General features: G+C 36.0%; 1 protein-coding gene across 1 annotated transcript in view; it reads left to right on the forward strand.

Moving 5' to 3' along the window:
• The window catches only part of TMEM18 (transmembrane protein 18), a 4,139-nt gene extending 414 nt beyond the window's left edge, over positions 1–3,725 (forward strand). The window contains 4 exon segments of the mRNA XM_010283034.1: positions 1–58; positions 2,324–2,378; positions 3,379–3,472; positions 3,562–3,725. The exon segment at positions 1–58 is cut by the window's left edge and continues 30 nt beyond it. Coding sequence (XP_010281336.1) covers positions 1–58; positions 2,324–2,378; positions 3,379–3,472; positions 3,562–3,651 — 297 coding nt within the window. The 3' untranslated portion in view covers positions 3,652–3,725.
• Positions 3,726–22,096: the final 18,371 nt, after the last annotated feature.

The raw sequence follows: 22,096 nt of genomic DNA on the forward strand, positions 1-22,096 counted from the left end.
CTAACATGCATCTCTTTCCAGCACTACCGGGTGCAAATAGGGCACTTCCTCTGCATGGGTGAGTCGTGTATTCATGCTTCCGTGAAGCATTCGGGTGATAAGGGGCATGTGCATTTTTTAAGCTGCTAATATCGCCAAATAGCTTCTTTTGGTTTCTTAATAAGCGTTTTCTTCATGCGCTTGCATAGCACACGGTTTTATACTTTGCAGTGGATAAAGTGCGTGCAACTTATTATTCCTCTTGTAGTAATGCACGTGTCTATACGTGATATATTGTTATAGAAGCTGCTACGACCTGTAAATATGTATTTATTTCGTTTCCAAGACAGTATGAAGTAGTGACTTAAAAACTCTGGCCTTAGTGAGGATCTGGGATAGGTGAAGTTTCTGCATGGTAAATGCAGTGTGTATCACAGCTTCCCAAAAAATTGTTGCTGTGCTGGAGAAGCAAAAAAGAAACCAGCTGAGAGCCAGCACTTGCTTTCTGCTCTGCCTTACTCTAATGCTGCAGTTCAGTGAATATGGTCAGCTTTCAGCTGGATTAATTTCTGGAGCAGGTTCGCCGTATGACCTGCTGACAGCTGTGATAATGGCACGAGGAAGAGCAAGACTCGTTCAGTATATTGCAGTACCAGCTTGTGTTATCTCAGGGTTTATCAGACTTCAGCCTGAAGGTATTTGGTTTAATTCAGATGGCCTGGATTTTGGTTTGAACCATGTACTATGAGCAGTACCTTGGTCCTTGCCATGGGTTGGATTTTCTGATGGGTTGGGTTTTTTACCCAGTATCTCAGTTTTGTCATGGTTGCAGGAAGAATGAGAAACTGAAAGAGACCTGCAGGGAAAATGCCACTTGAAGACTATGTTGACTTTTTAAAATACCATTTAGTGAACTAGTCAAGTCGGGAGAGGAAGCATAGCTTCCTCAAAACTGCACATAACTTAACTCAGCTAAAGCTAAGGTTTCAATAACATTAATTACCCCCAAAAAAGGAATCTAAAAACCTTAGTAATTTCTACACATTCACTTGTAACTGCAGAGTTTAAAATGATCTACAGAGGGCAAAATAACAATGCCCAGTTTATGAAACAGTAGACCTGAAAGTTCCTTATGAGAATACAGGCCTTTCTTTCTTAAATTTAATATTAGACTTTCAGAATTTCTAATTACATGATGTTTACGTTAGAGTCTTAATCTAAAATATTTGTGGTGTTAATAACACTAGTTTGAGTGCCCAAGGTCTAAGTGCATTGGAAAATGCAGTGGAACTGATCATTGCTGGCTTTTTAACCCAGATATGTTAACTTGCTGTTAACAAAAAGAGTGCATAAAAATATCCATATCGAGTCCAAGCCTTGTTTGTACCTGAAAACTGACCCACTTCTGATATGTTTGCAATATAAATAATTTTGTATTGTAGATAATAAGAAATAACTGAAGAAATTAGTAAATGATCACATTGGTTTCTCTTGCAGGCTGAGCAGCTATAGGTATGTTTATACTGTGCAGTACCAAGCAGAGGTAATCCAGATGACGGCAAAACAAGATAGTGCTCTTTCATCTCGCTAAAGTAGTTATTTAATTGCCTTGTGCCGGTCATCCTTAGCCACCGAATCTGGGGTTTTTGCTTTGTTTCTGGTGGAAAACAATACAAGGACAAACTTAAAATTTTGTAGTTGTATTGCTTTCTGTTAAACATGTGATTGCACTGAATTTTCTTACTGTCTTGATGGCTTCATATTGCAGGTAATTGTTGAGTAAGATTATGGTAGTTTTCAGCTGACTGCAGCAGACTACTGTGCTATACACCTATTCAAACAAAGTTTGTATTTTACCAAAATGCTTATACCTGATTAGTACCCTAACTTCAGGTAGTAATGTTAGCTATAGCAGTGTGACACCATAAGATCTAAAATGATAACTTAATTCCATACCAATTCGGGGGAGTGCTGGCATTTCTTTTTACAGACATACCTTAGAAGCAGTCACCAAGAAGTTTGTTGGAAAAAATAGTGACTTTTTAATTTTTTTAAAACATTCCTTTGTATGCTGAGCTCTTTCTGTAAACTCAGATGATTAGGATTTTATGTTTGTAATATAGTGAGTATGTTTTGTGATCATTTTATACTTCTTAGTAACTATACGAGACATTTAAGTCAGAATTGGGTTTGTGCAATTAAATATTAAATGTGTAATTTGAGCTTCTGAGGATCAAGGAATTATAATATCTGGTATATATACTTCTTTAGTATACATGGCAGAACTGATGGCAGTTTATTTTTAAAGAAATACTGAATCTAATATTTTTCTTTTGCTGTACAGTGGGCTTAGTGTACTGTGCTGAATATATAAATGAATTAGCAGCCATGAATTGGAGGTAAGTGTTTTCACGTTTTTGCTTTTAAATGAATGTTCTTCTAAAAATGTTCTTTTTTCATATCATTCCCAGAAAGCTTTAACTTAGAGAGTCACTTATGCCTCATTAGTACCATGTGATGGCAGAGGGTCTGTTGCATTGATTGATGTAAAACTTTTGAACAAAACCACACAGTACAACATAGTTGTCACTTAGCTTATAAGAAAAGGTAATTTTAATAGCTGGCATATATTTATTGTACTGGTTAAAATCTATGTTTCTATAAATGGTTGTAAACTAACTAGTCAGAGAACTAAGATTAAGGGGAAGAGCATGTGAGCTTTCGTGGGTTTTCTTCTTGCTTTTGTTGGGTTTTCTTTGGTAGCTATTCATGTTTAATAAGCTGAAGTGAAGAACCACTTCTCAAAACTATCACTACTATTTTATATACTTACTTGTATGCATAAAAACATTAAAATTTGCCTGTTCTACTAAGGCTGTGTGCCAGAATTAAACTGATGGCTTATTTTCATAAGCACTAAACTAACCTTTCCCTAATGTAACTGGAAATTACGTGTTTAACACTACCTTATGCAGGCATCTAATTGTAAGTCTTTGTTCGACTATGTGACCTAAATTACAGCTTTGCTACATGTATTATTTCTGATACCATTTCTAATATGAACAACCAAAATACCTAAGAAAGTAATTTCAGACACTTCAGGGTAAGCATGATTTCTGATGCACAAACTAATGTGACTACAATAGTACATATATAAATTACATATATAATGGTTGTTTTATTTAGGTTTTACACAGTAAAACCTTAAAGAATAGAAAGTATTGGTATTGTAATAAATATTCATAACTGATGAGATATTTACTGTCTTTGTTCTGACTTAATACAGTAGAATGCTAGCCAGCGCTTGGTGATCCCAAGAAGTAGTTACTGTGAAAGTATAATGTTATGTGAACTACACTGAATAAAGCTTCCTCTCTTATTTTTCTTTATTTCTTTCAGGCTGTTTTCTAAATACCAGTACTTTGATTCAAGAGGAATGTTTATTTCACTAGTATTTTCAGCACCACTGCTGGTGAATACCATTATAATTGTGGTATGTATGTGTTCATTTATATGGATGCTTTCATTAAATTGATAAGTAAATGTATGTGGATTAGTTAAATTTAATAATTTATTTTTCAGGTCACTTGGGTTTACAGAACTTTGAATGTAATGACTGAACTGAAGACACTACAGCAGAGAATGAAAGCAGAAAAAGAGAAAAGGAAGTGAAAGTGCCTAACACTTTTTACTTAATTGTAATAATACTTGTCCAGGTAATCAGTCCTTCTGTATGTTTATCCAGAAACAGCAATGGTTTTGCGTCTGATGTTAAGAGTACTTCGCAACATGTGGCCATGGACAATTAGGTGAAAGCAAGTATCTAACTTTATCTAATAAATTGGAATTGGCTGTGAAATTGAGAAACCCAGTCTTAGCAGGTCTTTCTGCCCTTCACTGTAAGATGGTTTTCACCATGACCAAGGCTATTACTACTGGTGAGACACAATCTTCCAGTTGGTTCCATTTGCCTATGTATTTTTTAACGATGTCTTAACTGTGTGTTCATTAAGTATCCAGTCCTCTGCTGCTTAAGCCAGTTGGAGCTGTGTTGTGAATTCCAGTAAATGAGGGATTGTGTTCAGAATACTTGAATCCATGCTTCTGTGAAGCGCTAAACTTCTTTATAAATCAAGTTTCATATTTCCTATGTGTATTGTGTACCAGTAGCATTTTATAAATAAAATTATTCACTGTATCTTAAATTGACTTAATTTGAATTAAATTTTGATAAAATTTTTTTCTTTCTTTTTTCTCATAAAAATTACCAGTTTGGTACAATCTTGTATTTCATTTGTGTAATTCAAAATAATCTCTGCATTTTTTTCAATTTACATTTCATTATTTTAATGCTGCTAGATAAATACCTTTTTTTAAAACTCGATGTAATTTTGATAGTATTTTTTGCTTATTTGTAGAACAAAAAGGAAGGGGAGAAACTTCAGAATGTTCTATGCAATTTTGTTCCTATTTTTTTAGATTACTTTTGTTTTATGCTTAATTTTTCATTTTCAGTTATTTATAAAGACTGGTAAAAATGAAGAAGACTTCAGTTTTGCTCAGAGTAACCTGTTTTTACTGGATTAAGGAAATTTGTGGGGGGAAATGAACACAATGGAAGACTGTCCATACATATTTAGTAAAAGTTCTGTCTGGAAGCAGCTAAACCTTTGTGTGGAAACCTAAGCTTCTGTCTAAAGTAGATGTCGTTTAAGATACAGGAAAGATGATCTGCAAAAGTGAACTTGTCAAACTTGTCAACACTAGTATGTTTTTAAAAATGAACCTTTTAAAAGTGAACACTACGATGTTTTTAAGCTTGTACCTATTTGTGAAATTCATTTTAGATACTTGAATAGTCTTCACAACAATGGAAATACAGACCCGAGGGAGATAAGCAGATGAATATGCATACACAGTTTGTTAGTCTCTTAGTTAGGGAGAGAGTGAGGCCTGGAGGCCTTCACAGCATTGTGGAAGGGCAGTGTGGTGTTAGTCTGGGATACTTTTTTTTTTTTTTTAAGCTTTCCCATGGATTAACTTAGCATGGCTTTCCTCACTCATTGCTCTATCAAAAATTACAGACAACTAGGCAACTTTATATTGGGAAACTAAATAGATGCAGGCTTGCTAGCTTGTCATCGTCCATTCTGTTGTGATTTCTGATGCAATGTTGGGTAGTGTCAACTGTCACTTCTCCATGAAAACCGCTAGTGGTCTGGTAGATAGCGTTTGCCTAGCAGTCCCTCTTCTGAAGGAGTGAATAGAATCTATCCAAATGGCTGCAAGATAGGCTGTGGCACCTTTCTTCAGGACCAAGAAAAAGGGCTGTTTGATTTTAATAGGGATAGATGTAGTCCTCCCAGGCTGGTTTAAAAAGTTCAGCTTTACTTTTACAATTTGATGGAGAAAGGTATGCAATTTTTCATACATGTCCCTAAGCATGACCACAGAAATGTTGTGCTCCTGACTTTCCTCTTGTGAACTCTTCTGCAACAATATCAATGCATAATTGTTTTAATATCACATACTTAAAGCTGTAGTACCTCATCATACCGAGATACCAGCTGTTAATCAATACCCGTTGGCTTCACAGCATGTGTGAATTTGATTCACAGTAAATGAGGTGGTTCTGAGCAGCTAAGCAGCAAGCCTCTTGCAATGTGCCTTATGTGGTACATCCAAGGCAAACTTCCCCAAATAGTTCAGTGTTTTCTCTTCTTGTGTGCAAGATTGGAAAAATTCCCTCTTCTGTTAAGTATGTGGAACTGGTAAGATACAGCAGTTAGAACTGCCCTTTGTAGCATAACATAGACAAGATAATAAAAATGAATTTGTGTTTCCCAATTTTGTGTTACTTCTGCTTGGCACAAGATTTGTTAGAGAGATTCTCTCTACTTTTGGGGATCCCAGGTGAAACAAAAAAATCTTGCGCTTACTGAAATTCTCTTCCTCTCAATGTAGTTGACCTTGCAGGCAATAATTCATTTTATGTTGTATTATCAGAATAATTTTGCCCTTTAATACAAGTTCCCATGACATTACAGCCCTTTAACAAAGTTGAAGAACAGAAGTGGGTGGCAGGCACTTTATTTTTAATTAGCAGGTAAAAATCCATTTGAGCTGTATATTATCTGTTGGCTTCTGATACCACTGACATAATGTGATAGCTAGTAGGTGGATAATACTTGGTTTAGAAAGTATCAACATGATGGGGGGTTTTTTGTCTTAAGTATTGCTGAGTAAAAGTATAAACATCTCCAAATTCCAAAATTATAACAATATTTTTTTAAGCACAAACATCTCAGAATATACACTTCAAAATGGTAAGTTTGGTGTTTTTAAACCTCCCCTGACTACTGAAACTAAAATAAGTAAATGTTACAGAAGAGAAATTATCACAAACACGAAAATGTGGTTTCTGTATATATGTTTGTCAGAAAAATATTCCCACTTTCTCCATTTCATACTCAAACTTTTAGCTGAGTTGTACTCTTTGCTAACCCTTCCCATGAAACACGTAAGTTTAAGAGCTAAGTTAAAAAAAAAAATGTCTTGAACATTAATAGAAACTCTCAGAATTAAGTAAAACATGGCTTTTCTTCATTGTGTGACTGGATTTATGAAGTGATAGTGCAATAACATAATGTAAGGGCGTACTTGCTGACAAACCAGAATAATTGCATCACGAATTTAGAGACTGTTTTGCCTGTTTAGAGTATTGTATGTATTGAAGTGAATGAGAGCCAAATGCTGCAGGCTGGTGGAATACCTTTGCTTTTAATTGGGAGATCTGAATTTAGGTTGCTTGTGAAAGAGCCTGTTTATTTCAGTTTGGAACATGCATACAGAAAAGCTGGTAGCTGCTCATCTGGATCCTTTGGACAATAAGACGAGACAGAGGTGATTTGTTATTGGCTCTGTGTATCTCGCAGGCAGTGACTCAGACCTTCAGCCTTCCTTGATGTGTCTTTCTACAACAGCACCTGGTGTCAGCCAGTATGGAAAAACATCGAAAGGGAGAAGGTAATATTAACCTGGCAACTTTACCATAGTAGAAAGTAGTTTTGTTGCATATAAATCTGTGAAAAGATAGATTAGCAGAATGTAGTTGGCAAAATTCCTGGAGTTTGAAGTTGGCCTTGTTCCCTATGGAAAAGTAGTAACTGAGATGAGTTTTCCAAGAACGAGGACCTAGAATTCTCTCTTTTTCCACATTCGCTGGAATACCATATCCTTAACTTGGAATGTATTTTCACCTCTTTTTGGTCCAATGAATCTCATTATTCTAGACAAAATGGGGCAGATCTAATAAGGGAATTTGAATGTCTGTTCCTCAAGAGCATTTGCTAGCTTAGTAGATATGTGTTTTGGATATCCCCGTCTCCCATAAAAAAACACCTATCTTCCAAAGGCACAAAAGGACAGTAAACTGAGCTCTTGCATCTTCGTGGGTAATCTAAATAAAGATCTTTGAAGGATAGTCTTACTATTCATCAGCTGCATCTTAAAAGAAGGAATCTACTGTAGAAAAGCTATGTTAGGTGGTGATCTGCTGTGGCTGTGAATCCTGAATGGAGGAAGAGTTGATGGAGAATTGCTTTGTGGATATTGAGGATCATAAGCTCAAAATGTTGAACTTTTTTTTAATAGGAACTGAGAATGTCAGGAAAAGGAGTAGCGATTCTTTGTGTGAGTAAGATAGAAAAGAATACAGCTGTAATGTAGGGAATGTTCTGTTTCACACGGAATCATAAAGGTTGGAAAGGACCTTCGAGATCATCAAGTCGAACTGTTAACCCAATACCATCATGCCTCCTAAAGCATGTCCCAAAACACCACATCCACATGTTTTTTGAACATTTCCAGTGATGGTGACTCCACCACCTCCCTGGGCAGCCTGTGCCAATGCTTGACAACCCTTTCAGTGAAGAAATTTTTCCTAATATCCATTCTGGCACAACCTGAGGCCATTTCCTCTCGTCCTACTTCTTTAAATCCAGCTAAACATTTTCGCTTTTATTGTAAACTGGATTAAAAATTAGGAGCAGAATGTAATATTTCACTGTAGATGAAGACACCATTTTTATAATTAATATATCAAAGTATGTTTTTCTGTCTAGGAAACTCACATGTTGTGTATATTTATGTAAATGTTCTTAATATTTCTAAAAATGTTTTAAATATCTTAATATGTTTCAACAAAATACAAGTATTGGTGTTCTGTGCATCAGGGGAAGAGATCGCTACAGTTAACCGAACTCGCCACTGGATGTCACTATCTCACATGCAAAAGCTGACGCGAAACTTGCCTTTTCAGCCGGTTCTGTAAGAGCTTTTCACTACAGCTTTATAAACTTCAGTCAGTTAAGAAGTATAACAACGAAAAATAAAACAGTTACATAATGATGTGAACAATGTGCAGGAAAGCTGACTGAAGCAGTCTGGTTCGTGAACTGACAGAGCTTATGCATGTCTCCTATTTCTTCGTGATTTACCCTTGCGTGATGTATCGTTACCAAGTCTGTCCTTACTCTGTACGTAGCTAGCAGTCACTTATAGTCATGACTGAGGTTCTCAGAGTATCAGAATTCTGACACTTCAGACTTTCCCTGCAATCTGGCAAAGGGTACTTGGCAATGTTCAGAGGCTGTATGACTTCATTTGAGAAGCTGTAGGTGCAGAGTTCTCGGCTTGGTTTTCCCCTTTGTGTACCAGGTTTTGAGCCTGGTTTTTTTATTTTTCCTTGGAATTCATCTGAGCTCTGCTTCCACTCTCCCCTTCTTTGAGAAAACAGACTTCCAGGTTGAATGGACTTCAATCCCCTTCCTGTGATTTGCATGCATGCACATACACATAACGACTGACAAGATTATAAGGCAATTATAACCCAGCATGCTTGTGAAATGCCAGCCTCATAACTCCAAACTGATGTGCTTTATAGATCTCTTATTTTGTAGTCTATCTTTTTCTGACCTGTTCCTCCAAATTGTGGCCATACTTATACCACTGTTTTGCTGCAAAACTGGAACTGTGTTGCACTGAATAGGAAATATCTCAGAGGGCTGAAAAGGCAGGCCTCTTCGTTTCCTATATTTGTGTTTATTGTTTCATAGAAATCTGAACTGTAGGAGCCTTTCTCATATAGCTTCACAGGCATAATGAAGCCAGGAAAAGAGCTATAATTGGTAATACGCTACACTGCTACAAGCACTGACTTTAAGTGGTCCCACTGAAATCATGGTCCTGTTTTCTTTGGCACTGTCCAGAGTTAGAACCAGTTGAAACCAATGTCAAGATCAAATGTGTTGCCTTTTTCATCTGAAAATGTTGTAATAATTAGCAAGGCATTCAGCAGAACTGATTGGAACAAGGCACATTTCTTAAAATGGACAAGTTCCAAGTGTCATTTATAACAGGCTTATTAATCCCACCCTGAATCAAAGAAATGCAATCTTTTATACCTTTCCTCCCTTCTGATCCAGCAAAAACCTGAAAAAAAGGTTTGCACAGTGACCCAAGGGGAGGCAGAATGAAGTTCAGCTGGACAAAGAGGTATCTAGGCCAGGAGCCTTCACTGAAATCATACGTCTCAGTTTTAGGATTGTGGAATAAATACACCTAGGTAGTTTCAACTAGTGGGACAGGATGTGAAATTTTTTCATGTAATTAAGACTGATACACCTTGATCTCAAGGAACACTATGCTTGGAAGAGTTTTAATATGACAGAAACAAGCTTTTAGAAATTCTGCAAGTCATTTAAGTAATCACGCTGTGGTCTTGGAATAAATGAATAGTAGAAGTGTACTATTCCTTTGCAATCTGCAGTAATGATCTACCCAACGGCTCATAAGTAATATATCTTGAAGTAATATGTAGTATAGTATCGTATCGTATAGTAGGATCTACAAGACATGAATCATTTTAGGTCCATAACTGTAAGAGTCATGCCTTTGATACCATACTCTTCACCTTGATTTAGAGATTAGTGGGAGTAATCTGCTTCCTATAGCCACCCTGGAGTGAATGTGATTTGTAAGGTCTGTAATCAAGCAAAAGCATCCTAAAAAGCTGATGTACCAAAAAGCAGATGTACCGAACAAATACTGTGGAAGTCTTCAGCCCTTCATGGCAAAGTATTTTCCAGCAGCTTTTTGGTTGCTTGAATACATTTGACCCACTGCAGTGTTGTACAATGAGATTAGAAATAGATTTAACGGCTTTACTTAAAGGTGCTGGTTTTGTAGGTTAATTGATGGCGAGACCTTTTGTAAGTAATCACAGTCTGATTTTTCTTTGAAATCACAGAGTCGATACAAAAAAAACACCAGTCCAATTTTATCTATTTTCTTGTTTCAATGGCCCTAAATTCTAAATTAGACTAACCATTCTACAGTAATTAATAAAAAGCAGGACACAACATCCCTCTCATTAAGAAGAGCTAATTCATAAAAAAAGCTCGTGAGACAGATTTCTTTCAAGCAAATTGGTTTATTGATTTTTGCCATCAAAGATTCAAATTAATTAGTAAATAGTGTGTGTTATCCAATTTTTCTTCTTGCCCCATGTTGTAGGAAGAATAAAGTTAACATGCAAAATTAGCTTACTGGATTTATATGTGAGCAAACAATGACAATAGTAATGGTATATGTTTTCTACATAATTCTCTTTGAAACAGAAGTTTAAATGTTCCAAAATATTATCAAATAGAGCTTCTTCAGAAACTGATTTATTAGTAACTGTTTGATACTTAAGAATTTGAAAATGTACAGAATACATAGATTATAGGTAAGATATGGTTCCCTAAACCATTAACTTATATAAAATCTATAAAAAGTTTGGCAAGTTTTATATTTGAAAGAAATATACTGGAGAGATTGATTTATACATCTATGTCAGAAAAGAGAAAGCAGGCTCTTAAGAAATTAATGTAATCTATGACTATCAAGACTTCTGCATTAAGAGAAATCACACAAAAAGACTAAAATCACAGTTTTGACACTTTAAGTGGATTGAAATACATTGGAGTCTTTCAGATTTTTTTGTAGTATGAACTGCAACTCATATCAACATAAGTAAATAGTAAACTTAATACACTTAAAGACAACTTGTTAAGTGTGATACACACTAGCTGTATTAACTCATCATAAAAAGATAAAGTGGAGAATATACATGATTGTTTCAATTAAATACATAATTGTCAGTATTATTTCTTAGCTAGGAAGCCATCAGTTTGCTTTGTAACCCTTAGAGGGCTCCATTGCTATGTAGTACTGGGAAATAAGCTGATTTGACATCTTAATGTATTCTGACATCTACTGTAATTTAATTTAGGCTTTATATTAACTCTGTTTACATGGTTTTAACTGTGTGCAGAACCTTCCAAGCTGGTTAAAAGGTCTAATGACGTAGATTTAGGATTGTGAGATGAAGTAGAATATCTACAAAGCTGTTATGTATAGATTTACCGGAATTAGTATCATAAATGTGACAGGATTCTCAGTTCCCACATTTCAAAAGCATGAGGACTGGTCCAGAGGCAAAATGATTAAATCATGACTTAATAATTTCTCATAATTTTCCAAATGTTGCACTGTCCATCCAGAGTGTCTGCCTGTAAGTTACAGCACTGCAGTGCAGCTTTTTCTCTTTAACAAGCTAAAATACTCAAAGAGGTTGGGGAAGGGTGTTGCTTCTGAACAACAAATCTCTTATGGGGGAAGAAGCGGAAGAGTCCCCTCTTTTCTTCCTTCCAGGGGATTCATGTGTGACTCCGCTCCTTTCTAGAGGCACAAAAACAGCACAGTAACAATAGCTCTAGCAAAGGGCTGGCATCACAAATAGGAAGTGCTTGATATGAAAGAGAAGAAGGAGCACAGATGTGGTACCAATGAAATCACATCCACATATCGACTTGTCTATGTCTAGAGGAAGACACTATTTTAAAGACCAAAGTGAGGGCTACCATGCTAACTGAGACATAAGAAACCTTGGAAGGATGGTTGCAACTTCACAGATGGTTCCCTTAGGATCGCCTGTACGCAGCAAATAGGAAGGGGGCTGGAATGGAACTGGAAATGAAGCATGCAGAGAAACAAATTCAGGTGAAATGAGGCATTGAAGTCAGATACATTTTTGTATGTTTGAAGTATTTTTTTTTAAAGCTAATATTTTGAAGAAAAGGTAAGAAGAAAATGAAGGCAAAGAATAAGCAGAGGAAAAACTGCATTAAAAAGCATGAGGTGGATGTTTTGGTACAAGTGGAAGAAATACGAGAGCGACTGGACATTTCTACATCTGGGACAAGGAAATGAGAAGACAGTTATCTGAGGGAAAAGAGAAATGAACAATGGAGTAAAAAGAAACATTCCTTACAGCCTGCCAGCTTTCTCTGGGACGAAACTGGCCCATTCCTGTGGATAAAGATCCTCCACAAGCGCTCCTGTGAGAGGGGCCAACATTACATTGCTCATGTAAGCTGGAAACTCTTCTAAACCCATCAGAACATGAGAATGAAAACTCTGTTTCAGAAATAGCAAACATCTAATAAATAGGTCAGAGTTAAAAGCCACTTAACCTCATGCACTGCCTCCAGCACTCTGCTGAAGAGGGAGACTGACCACAAGATATTATTCCCTGTTCCTTTACTCTGTGGATTAGGGTGTGCTTTATGAGTCAAAATGTTTCCCTAAGCTCAGTTCATTTAGAGCATGAAGAAATTAGCCATGACCGTTTCAGCTCACAAATCAGGCAACCACAAAGAAGTGTCTTTGCCAGGATCAATACTTTGCTCTGCATTTTTAGACTCACCTGATTTGAGCTCTCTGAAGAGAAGCCACTGCCAGCGTGTTCTCTTCCTTGACTGCCTTTAGCTTGCCGTGGAAACGAGAAGTCCTGCGTTACTCCACCCAGAAGTCCCTGATGGGTCTCCTTACAACAAACCATGCTCTAGTCGCTACAGGATTCAGTGTCAGGAGACTCATTCAGAAGGTCGCTGGTTGACTATGTATCCTGGAGCACGCTAAATGACCTCCCTACTGAAGAAGGGGAAACTACCCACAGTCCTAAGATTCTGTCATAGGCTTGGTGATAATATAAAGACAAAGGTATTGTTACTAATATTAGTCTTTATTCCTGAAGAAGGAGTTCATTTTCCAAGAGAAGAGAAAAAGAAAATAGGTATCCTGGCAAGAATAGGATGTTAAGAGTAAGAAGCCAAATTTTATGCCATCTTAATTTAATGTATTTTTCTAATACTAGTAAGCCTTCTATCTAAAATAATAAAATACGATTTTAAAAGTTAAATGAATGACTGTAATGCTCATAAGGATAGAATAGTTTAAGGTGAAAAATGTGTATGGGATATATTAAAGTCCCAGCAAATTTAAAAGGAATAGGCAGGAAGGAAGGAAAATTATTGCATGAATCATACTCCCTTGGGTAACAGTGTCAGCAGACTTGAAATCATCATGTTGTATAGGACAAACAGATGAGCAAATTGATGAGTAACTGACAAAGACTTTTTTTTTTCCTGAACACTGAACTAGCAAACAGCTCTTTTTATATAATAAAGATGTGAGGTAATCACTACCATCTCTTTGAAATTCAGAACTATAAAGAAGGATATAAAAGAGCAGATGGTATGTTATGATGATGCCCTCAACAAATGCAAGCAGCCATACTACTACAAGAATGTTTCTTCATGGACCAATTTAATCACAGTGAATGGATTTTGCCCGTATTACATTATAGCATGTATTTCTGGCATGGTTTAGCCCATTAGATTTGTCTCAGTTCTTTACATCGCATGGGTCAAGTTTCTTGATGAGAAGGTTTGAATTTAAGCTGATCTCTTGCTGGGCCTAGGTTTGTTCCTCTGTTAGGCGGAGTGAGCGCCAACATGTAAGCAGTTTGGATAATTAAGGAATATTGACTTGGGCCCTTACCTGACAGTATAGACCAGTACTTTTTTAAACTCTTTAAGAATGTATTTTGTTTGTATCTATCTTGGTGTGATCTCCTAAATACATTTTCTTGAGTTCTTTCTTGGTTAGGCAGGGAGGTAATGGATCAGATGTATTTCACTCTGCAAGTTTTGATGATTGCTGTCCTGCCTTGAGGTGATACCTGTAATTCTTTTCCTCAAACAGCACTTCACTTAACCCTGGAAAGTGTTTGCACAGAACTAGCAGTAAGGTATTAGAACAATATTACAATTCTAATGTGAAAAATTAACCATATCCAGAAATAATTTGGTACTGCCACAACATTGGTATAACGGTATCTACAAGAAACACGGTGGATGCTGAAGAGAAACAGAAGTAGAGACCAGTGGGGAACCAATGGGGGTACTCTTTTTTTATTTCTCTGACTTTTCTGAAAACAGTATTTTGCTCTCAAATGAGATTTACAGCTTGAAAATATTGATAAATTCTGCCCTACAGCAAGATTTCAAGACAGCTCATGTCTTCTGAACATTACACATTATGCAACATATGAACTTTAGCTATGATTTCCCAAATTGCAGTGTGGGAACAAAAGATAAAAGGTTCCCAAATAGGGTGTGAGAGCAGCTGTAGCCTAGCTGCACTGTGATAGTATGCTAACTGTTAGTGGTAGGGATTGAAGTACAAATGGTAGTGAGAGAAAGATAGAAGACAATCCATGTGGCAAATGCTCCAAATAAAAAAGACGAATTGATAATTATAACTGACCTGCTTTACTTTGCAAACCTTCCAATTCCTTATGTCAATACATGGAAAAGGCTATAATCCTCATTCTCAAAGAATGTGGCTATTAAAATAGCATCTGCCTCAACACTTAAATACAAAGATGAAAAAGTATTCAGTGTTCTTTTCCGAGACTGCAGTCTCAAAGGTACCTTATTTGCAATTATACCTGTCTTGTATACAGCTTGTGGAATGCCTGAAATCCATTTGCCTTTACTAAGATGTACTATAAACTATTTATTAAAATTAATAAAAAGCACAAAATACTGAAATGATGCTAAGTAATAGCACAAAATACATTTACAGATATAACTTTCTATTTTCTATTAAAATGCTAATAGACAAATACAAATAAGACAAACACAGCCTTTCCTTTTAAGACATGAAAGGCAGAAAAAGGGTAGCATAACTCTCCTAGAGAAGCAGAAATTGGAAGAGAGAAATTATAAACCCTCTTTCGCATATTAAATCTTCTTAGTTGCATTTGTGAAACATAAATTCTTAGCGTAATGTTCTTGAATGAAAAAGCTGCAGAGGTTCTATTTTTTAAGTACATCTACGTGATCCAATGAAGCAACCACAGCTCATGTAGACATTCTCAGCTGGCTTTAAACCAGCTACTTCTTCGCTGATAGTGGGGGAACCACACAAGCATGTCAAATTAACACCAAGTGGTTGGCAAGCACTCAGCTCCGGGCTCTCACAGAACAAATTATGGCAGAAGCATTTATTCAGCGTCCACTAGCTTGAACTTCTCAGTTGCTACTTTCTCCACTTTTTTTTTTTTAAATTTGATACTAGAAGACATAAAAAGATGGCAAGTCCCTCCAGACCAAAATACCAGACCTGTTTAAACCTTCAGCCCTCAATGTATTCAAGAATTTTTCTGTTTTCACATAAGCAACCAACTCAAACCCGTAGGGACACTGACAGTTTCAGTGTTTCAGTGTACAGAAGTTCTGTTTTCTCTGCTGAAAGCTGGGAAATGAAGTCTACTCCATGTTTACCAAATTCTGTATTTAGGATGTCCAAACATACTCAGTGACCTTTTCTTTCTTCTAGCAGACATTTCCTTCACACTTTAATTTCTGGGGTAAATGCTTAGAAAAAGCTATCTTCTTTTTAATTCCTATTTTAACTCCAGTTTAAACGGTTCATTATAACCTGTCCCAGTGTAAGGAAGAATAAGAAACCATATCAGGGATTCCAACAAGACTTCCCTTACCGACCCTCCCTCAAGGCAAGAGATTCATCCAGACTAATGAAAACTAACATCCATGAATTGACACCTGACAGAACGCAGCCAGCTTTGGAGTAAGAGGCATTGTTGTGCTTTTTCTGACCCTCTGTTTACCACTGTTTGTAGTTTAGGAAAGTGGTTGTGGCTTAGCCTTTCTGTATGTTCTCACAGCATGGAACTGCACCTTCTGTCAGTGGCTGGCAGTCCTGGTTCTGCCCTCAAGCTCCAAGCAAACGGAAGATGCAGAAGAGGACCTTCTCACTGAAGCAAAGGAAGCAATCTAGTAAGCTCATGTATTGCCCTCCACTTCTGATTTTGAGATCACTTCAGGATTTTATGTCCTGCTATCCTAGTTTTCAGGAGTGATTAGCTTTTCCCCTTTATTAGAGTTTATGGCTATCATCTCCTTAATTTATAAATGAATTAGAATGCTGTTACACACTGTGGAGTGGTTGCCACTTGGGCTGTACATTACTGTTTAGAGTTCAACATTGGAATACTGCTTGCCTTTTAGTTGTGTAGGTTATGTTTCCTAATTTTTCAAGAGGGTAAAAACTACAGATTTATAAAGACAGAATATGATATTCCCATACTGAGAGATAATAGGAAAAATGAATAAAATAATGGCTCTGCTGGATCAGACCAATTCCATTCCAGTGTCATGTTTCTGATAGTGGTCAATAGCTGTTATTTAGTGAAGTCTGTAAGAACAGAAAAATCTGTTCTTCTGGGCCCCAGCAGCCCACCACGACCAATCCGGGTGATTTTTGCTGTGGGACATCCTGGTAGAACATTTGCACTAAGTAGGCTTTGATGCACTTTTTTTCCCCAAGATTTTTTCCTTTTTTTTAACTCATTAAAACTTTTAGTAATGATAAAGCTTATTTGCATGAAGCTCTTCAGCATTTTCCAAGCTTTTAATGATCTCTAGTCACCTCTGAAAGTACATGAACACATGTGCACTTGTACACTTTACACGATACCATGTTCCAGATAGCTGGACTCTGTGGTCCCTGTTTAAAATGATAGGTGGATGCCAATTTGACTTGTTAACTTACAGCTTGACAAATTCAACGTGAACAAATTTTGTGTCTACTTTTTGTCCTCCTAAGTGGGGGTGGCTGTGACTTTTTGACAAAGTATATGTTGGTAATTGATTGAAACTGATGTTATGGGGGTTTTGTTGAGTTTTATGTTGTAGGTTTTCTTTTTTGAGCTCTTTTCAGTAACATTTTTGTTGGGAGAGGTTTCTCATGTCTAAGCTGGAACTGCTGATCAGAGTGATCAGACAAAAACAGGTGGAGGGAACCTCATGATGACTAATAGCTCAGTGAATGGGACCCTCATTTAGAAAGGGATTCACTAGGTTCACACTCCTGACTTGGATTAGACAGGAGCTTGAGACTCACCCCAGTGGAGTGCACTTACCAACAGCCTCTTAGATCTTCTTGGGCAGCGTGTTCTTACTATGTCCTGTCAAGGGCCACTTTAGCCCAAGAGAGCGCTCCATTATTAGACAATGAGAAAACCTAGTTTGAAGTCTAGATGCACTTGCAGTCATGCCTGTTGGTTCTCTTCAACCTTGGTGAATGGTCTAGCCATCAAAATAACCTGGAATGAGGATTCCTATCGTTTTTTGTCTTGACTGTGAATGTAAATAAAGGATATATCTTTTGGAAATGCTTTTAGGAACGCCTGAATTAATAAATCTTAAGTTATTCTTTAGGTATCATACTGGAAATAGGTTTTGTAATTGGATTGCTAAAGAACTGGAAAGAGAAATGACTGCAAAATATGCTTAAAAATTAGTCTCATTGGTTCCAATATTCATAATACTTAGGCACTTTGAAACAAGGAGTCAAGAGATACAGTGGGAACAATTCAATGTTTGAGCTCTGTTATTTTTTAAGAAGATTGCCATACAACTTTCAAGAAAAAAATACAGTGCTGCAAAAGATTATGTACATGCATAATTTTCTTAAATAATCTTTCTTGTCTGATTATAATTGTTCATATGCATGGGAATTCATAAGATGAGGACTGTCAATATGTACAGTAAAATTAACTTATAACCGCATGCATATGTCAAGGAAGGACTGTTGCTAATCTTTTTGTAACAGCTTAAATGATCATTATTCTTGCTGTTGTTGACAGCTTTTTCCTGCTTAACTGTTGAAAACATTTTAGTATTATATGGTGGCTTTTTTCCAGCTTTACGGTATATTGTTTTCTTGTTGCAAGAGGGAAAATTTACATTAACCTTCATATATAGTACTTGACATTTATAGTGCAAGTGGGATTGATTACTTTAACATATGACAAAACTGCAGCCTTAAAATATACAGAATATGAGGCAATATCATCATGTCACAATACATTATTTTCTTCGTACTATTAAATGCTCCACTGCTAGTCAGCTTCAATATTCTTGATATCTGAAAATTTTACTATGAGAACATAAATTAAGTCTTAATGCACAGGCGTTTCTGAAAGTCCATTGATGTTGTATGTATTCCTGTGTTATTGGTTCACCTCTGTCAGTCCCACTGCAATTTTGTCTGAAACTCAGGCAAAGACATTGGCAATAAAGGTGTTACAAAAAATGATTAAATTTTTGAGGTTCGGAATTTTGGTCTGAATAAGTATATAAGAGTTTTCACAACCATTGAGCTGCTTTTCTTGACCAAAATTATGTCTGAAATTAGCCAGATTATTTTTCTGGAAAGAAGAGAAAACTGGTTTGGGATTTTGTGTAATATTTTTCCTCTTAGAATTGCACAAACTTTAATGTTATTCCTAAAAGCATAAAAGAATAAAGCTACATAGTGTACATCAAAAAAGCTTTTTAAATTGTAAAATCAACATGAGAATCCTTTTTTTTTTTGTAATGTGAGGGCCTTTGCTTGCATTACCTTAAAACTTCTCATTTCCATTATTTATAAAAAAATATGGCAGTTCAACTCACAACTTTTGGGTCAAAGCCATGCCTAAAATTCTCTTACAGGGCAAAACCTGACATAGAGTTTTGCTGTGATTCTCACAAGGGACATCCCTTAGGTAGTGAAGTGAGCACCAGCCTCAATGAAGATAAGGTTTTCCCCATCTGTTCTCTTACTATGTATGCATTTCCCTTGTCCATCCCTTTTTCCCCTCATCTACACCCCCCCGCCCCAATTCTGATAATAAAATTCAGGTAATTTTTCACTTCATCTTAACAACAACCTCTAGCAATAACGAGGTTTTTTTGTTCTTTGAATTGAAAGGAATCAGATAAGAAAATTATTAGAAAGCAGTTCACTGAAGTTTCACATTAAGTCATGTTAGAAATATACAAATTAATGTTTTGGCTTTAAAAAGAAAAGTCACGGATTTAAATATCTTGAAATGAGGTGATGGAGGAAGTCATAACAACGCTATGAAATACAGCACCACTGAAGGCAGAGTAAGAAAGACACTTGCTCCAGGATGCCCTCTAAGATGACTACAGTGTAGAAGGAGACATCTTTAGGTCCCATCAGATACTGCTCTTGCCCTTCCTGCGAGCCAGGCTATGGTGGCAGCAAGTGCCGGAAAAATCTGAGTAGAAAAGTGGTGCTAAATACCTCACTACTACCAATTCACCATTCCACTACTGCCAATATACCATTCGTCCTTGCTTAAGCAAGCTGTTAGTTGTACAACTGATTGTGCTTTATTTGACAAAAACTTTATTAAATCCTAATGCTTTGTACTTGACATTTCTTCCACTAACCTTAGAAATATCTCACAAAGATTAGTAAACGTTGTTACCTTTTGTACACAAAGACAATACATACCAAGCTTAAGGGTGTACAAGTTTAGGGAGAGAGAAAAAAAGTGAGGAAGCTGCTTTGCTGCGTTACCAGAAAGCCATTGCTCCCCATCTCCAGGTGACCATCATCATGGGAAGCAAAGGGTCACTTACCCTTTTCCTAAGAGTATTAGTTCACATTCAACCTCTCTTGGAGGAAAGAAACACACCACACTATATAATAAAATGAATTCAAAATCAGTGAAAAAATATGTTACAAAGATGTTAACTACGGCTGCAAAAAACCCCTCATCTGAATTATTGTTCTGTTAATAATTGGTGGTAGGTTACTTACAACTATAAGTTTAAACGTGCATGATTGATTAATTAAATATATATCTCCCTCACATTTTCATATTTAATATGTTAACTGTTAAAGTTAAATAAGCAATTAAAAGCTGTGATTTATATCTTGACTTCTAACTGTTTATTCTTCAAGAATTGATAAGGATAACAATGTTTAATGGTTCTTCATTTAATTTAATTGTATTTACACAGTTATTGGAGAACCACTTTACCATGCTTAAATCAGGAGAGAAATCCTGAATACAATGGTGTCATAAATGCCTCATTTATATTCAGTGTTTCAAATTTTGCCTTTCTGCCAAAATCAGCTTTAACTGCAAAATAAAACCAGACTCCTTGTACATGACACTCACCCCAAGGTTACCATTGTTAGGCAGTCTAAACACTGTTTTCCACCTAACACCTTTAAAGCCTTTACAAAATATTGTTTCCTTGTCATGCAAGCTTTTGGCCATAAGGTCTCAAGATTTTCTGGGTAATTCTAAAATTAATCACCTAACGATTAACAACACACCTCAGCTAGTGCATCTATCTAGGAGAAACTATCATGCAGAACTAAAAAAAAGTCACAAGTTTTGTATTTTCTACTCTCTCCTCTTTTTTTTTTTTTAGCCCTTCTGGGTCTCTATGAACTATATCTTCTAGTTATATTTTTGTATGACCTTCAAAGACCTGTCATCTCTACTACATATCACTGTCAGTTTTATATAAACACATCCATTTTGATAACTTCAGCATGTCATAATCTTTTAGAGACAGATGCAGGAAAAATAACATGAACAGAATTGTATGGTATTAATTACATATAACTGACATACATTTAACCTTTTTATTTCAGGGCATTATGCAAATAAGTCTGTGCCAGTTTTAGAAAACCTTTCCCTTTTAAGACATATTATTTTAATTATTCAAGACAATATTGTAATACTACCAGTATAATGTTTAATGTTTTTTTTTAGTGGAAGTGCATCCTACCTAAAAGGTGACAGCTTGGGTAAATGGTAAATTCTAGTTGATCAGGTGTGTATTGGATTTCTTGAATTTGCAATTACATATTTCTAAAATTCCTGGACCTAAAGAGGAAATAAGAAGTTGGACAATTGTTTAAAAATAGCAAATGAACCCTTCTGGAATGTAGCGCTGGGTGAAAACTAAAATTACATGTTTGTGACTTGTTCGTAAATGAATATTTCTAATAGGATAAAATTAGTTTCTTGTAGATTCTAATTTGAGATTATTAGCATTGATCCAGTGTCTGGATTTCTTTTTACTGAAAACATGTACTTAAGATATGTGTGTATATTCAATCCCTTAGACACTAGAGATCTACACTTACATAGAAGTACCCCGTTTTCTGTTGTTTTAAAGAAGAGTTTACATTCATTTAATTTACATGAATTCTTACATCTCTTCTGACTTAAGTCTAGGAATGGATCCTAATAACCAGTTCAAAAGAACCAAAACAGAAAGCAAAGAACAGTATCCCACTTAGATATATCTCTTTTTCAGTGCTCAAATTCTTCTCCCAATGACTTAATGGATCTGCCCAGCTCTTTTAATCCAACTTTGCGTCACTGATCTGGCCTGGCTAGCCTACAGGATCACACAAAAGAGATAGATGGACAACAGCAGTTTTATTAGAAGCACAGATGAAGAATGAAGTAAACATTTAAAATATGAATGTTCAAAAACCAAAATGAGCTTTTCCCTCACCTTCTATTTTCTTCTAACAAAGTCTTATTTTTCAAACTTATTGGTAATGCCTCTTTCTAATTATAACATGTTCTTTTTTTTCAGTTATAGAAGACTATTTCTTTTGTAGTGTTTCCTATTTGTGAAATTTGACCTGTTAGCACCTGATAATGAAATGATAATTAAATAAAAAGTTACAATTCTCTTGCTATTTCCCTGAAAAACTTTGTCTGCTCTTCTAGAGTTCTTATACTCCTGACCTTTTAAAGAAGATATTACTCTACTACTATTGCACTGAGCATATTTTTACTTCTTGTATG

The sequence above is a fragment of the Phaethon lepturus genome, unplaced genomic scaffold (assembly GCF_000687285.1).
Source record: "Phaethon lepturus isolate BGI_N335 unplaced genomic scaffold, ASM68728v1 scaffold43742, whole genome shotgun sequence".
NCBI lineage: Eukaryota > Metazoa > Chordata > Aves > Phaethontiformes > Phaethontidae > Phaethon > Phaethon lepturus.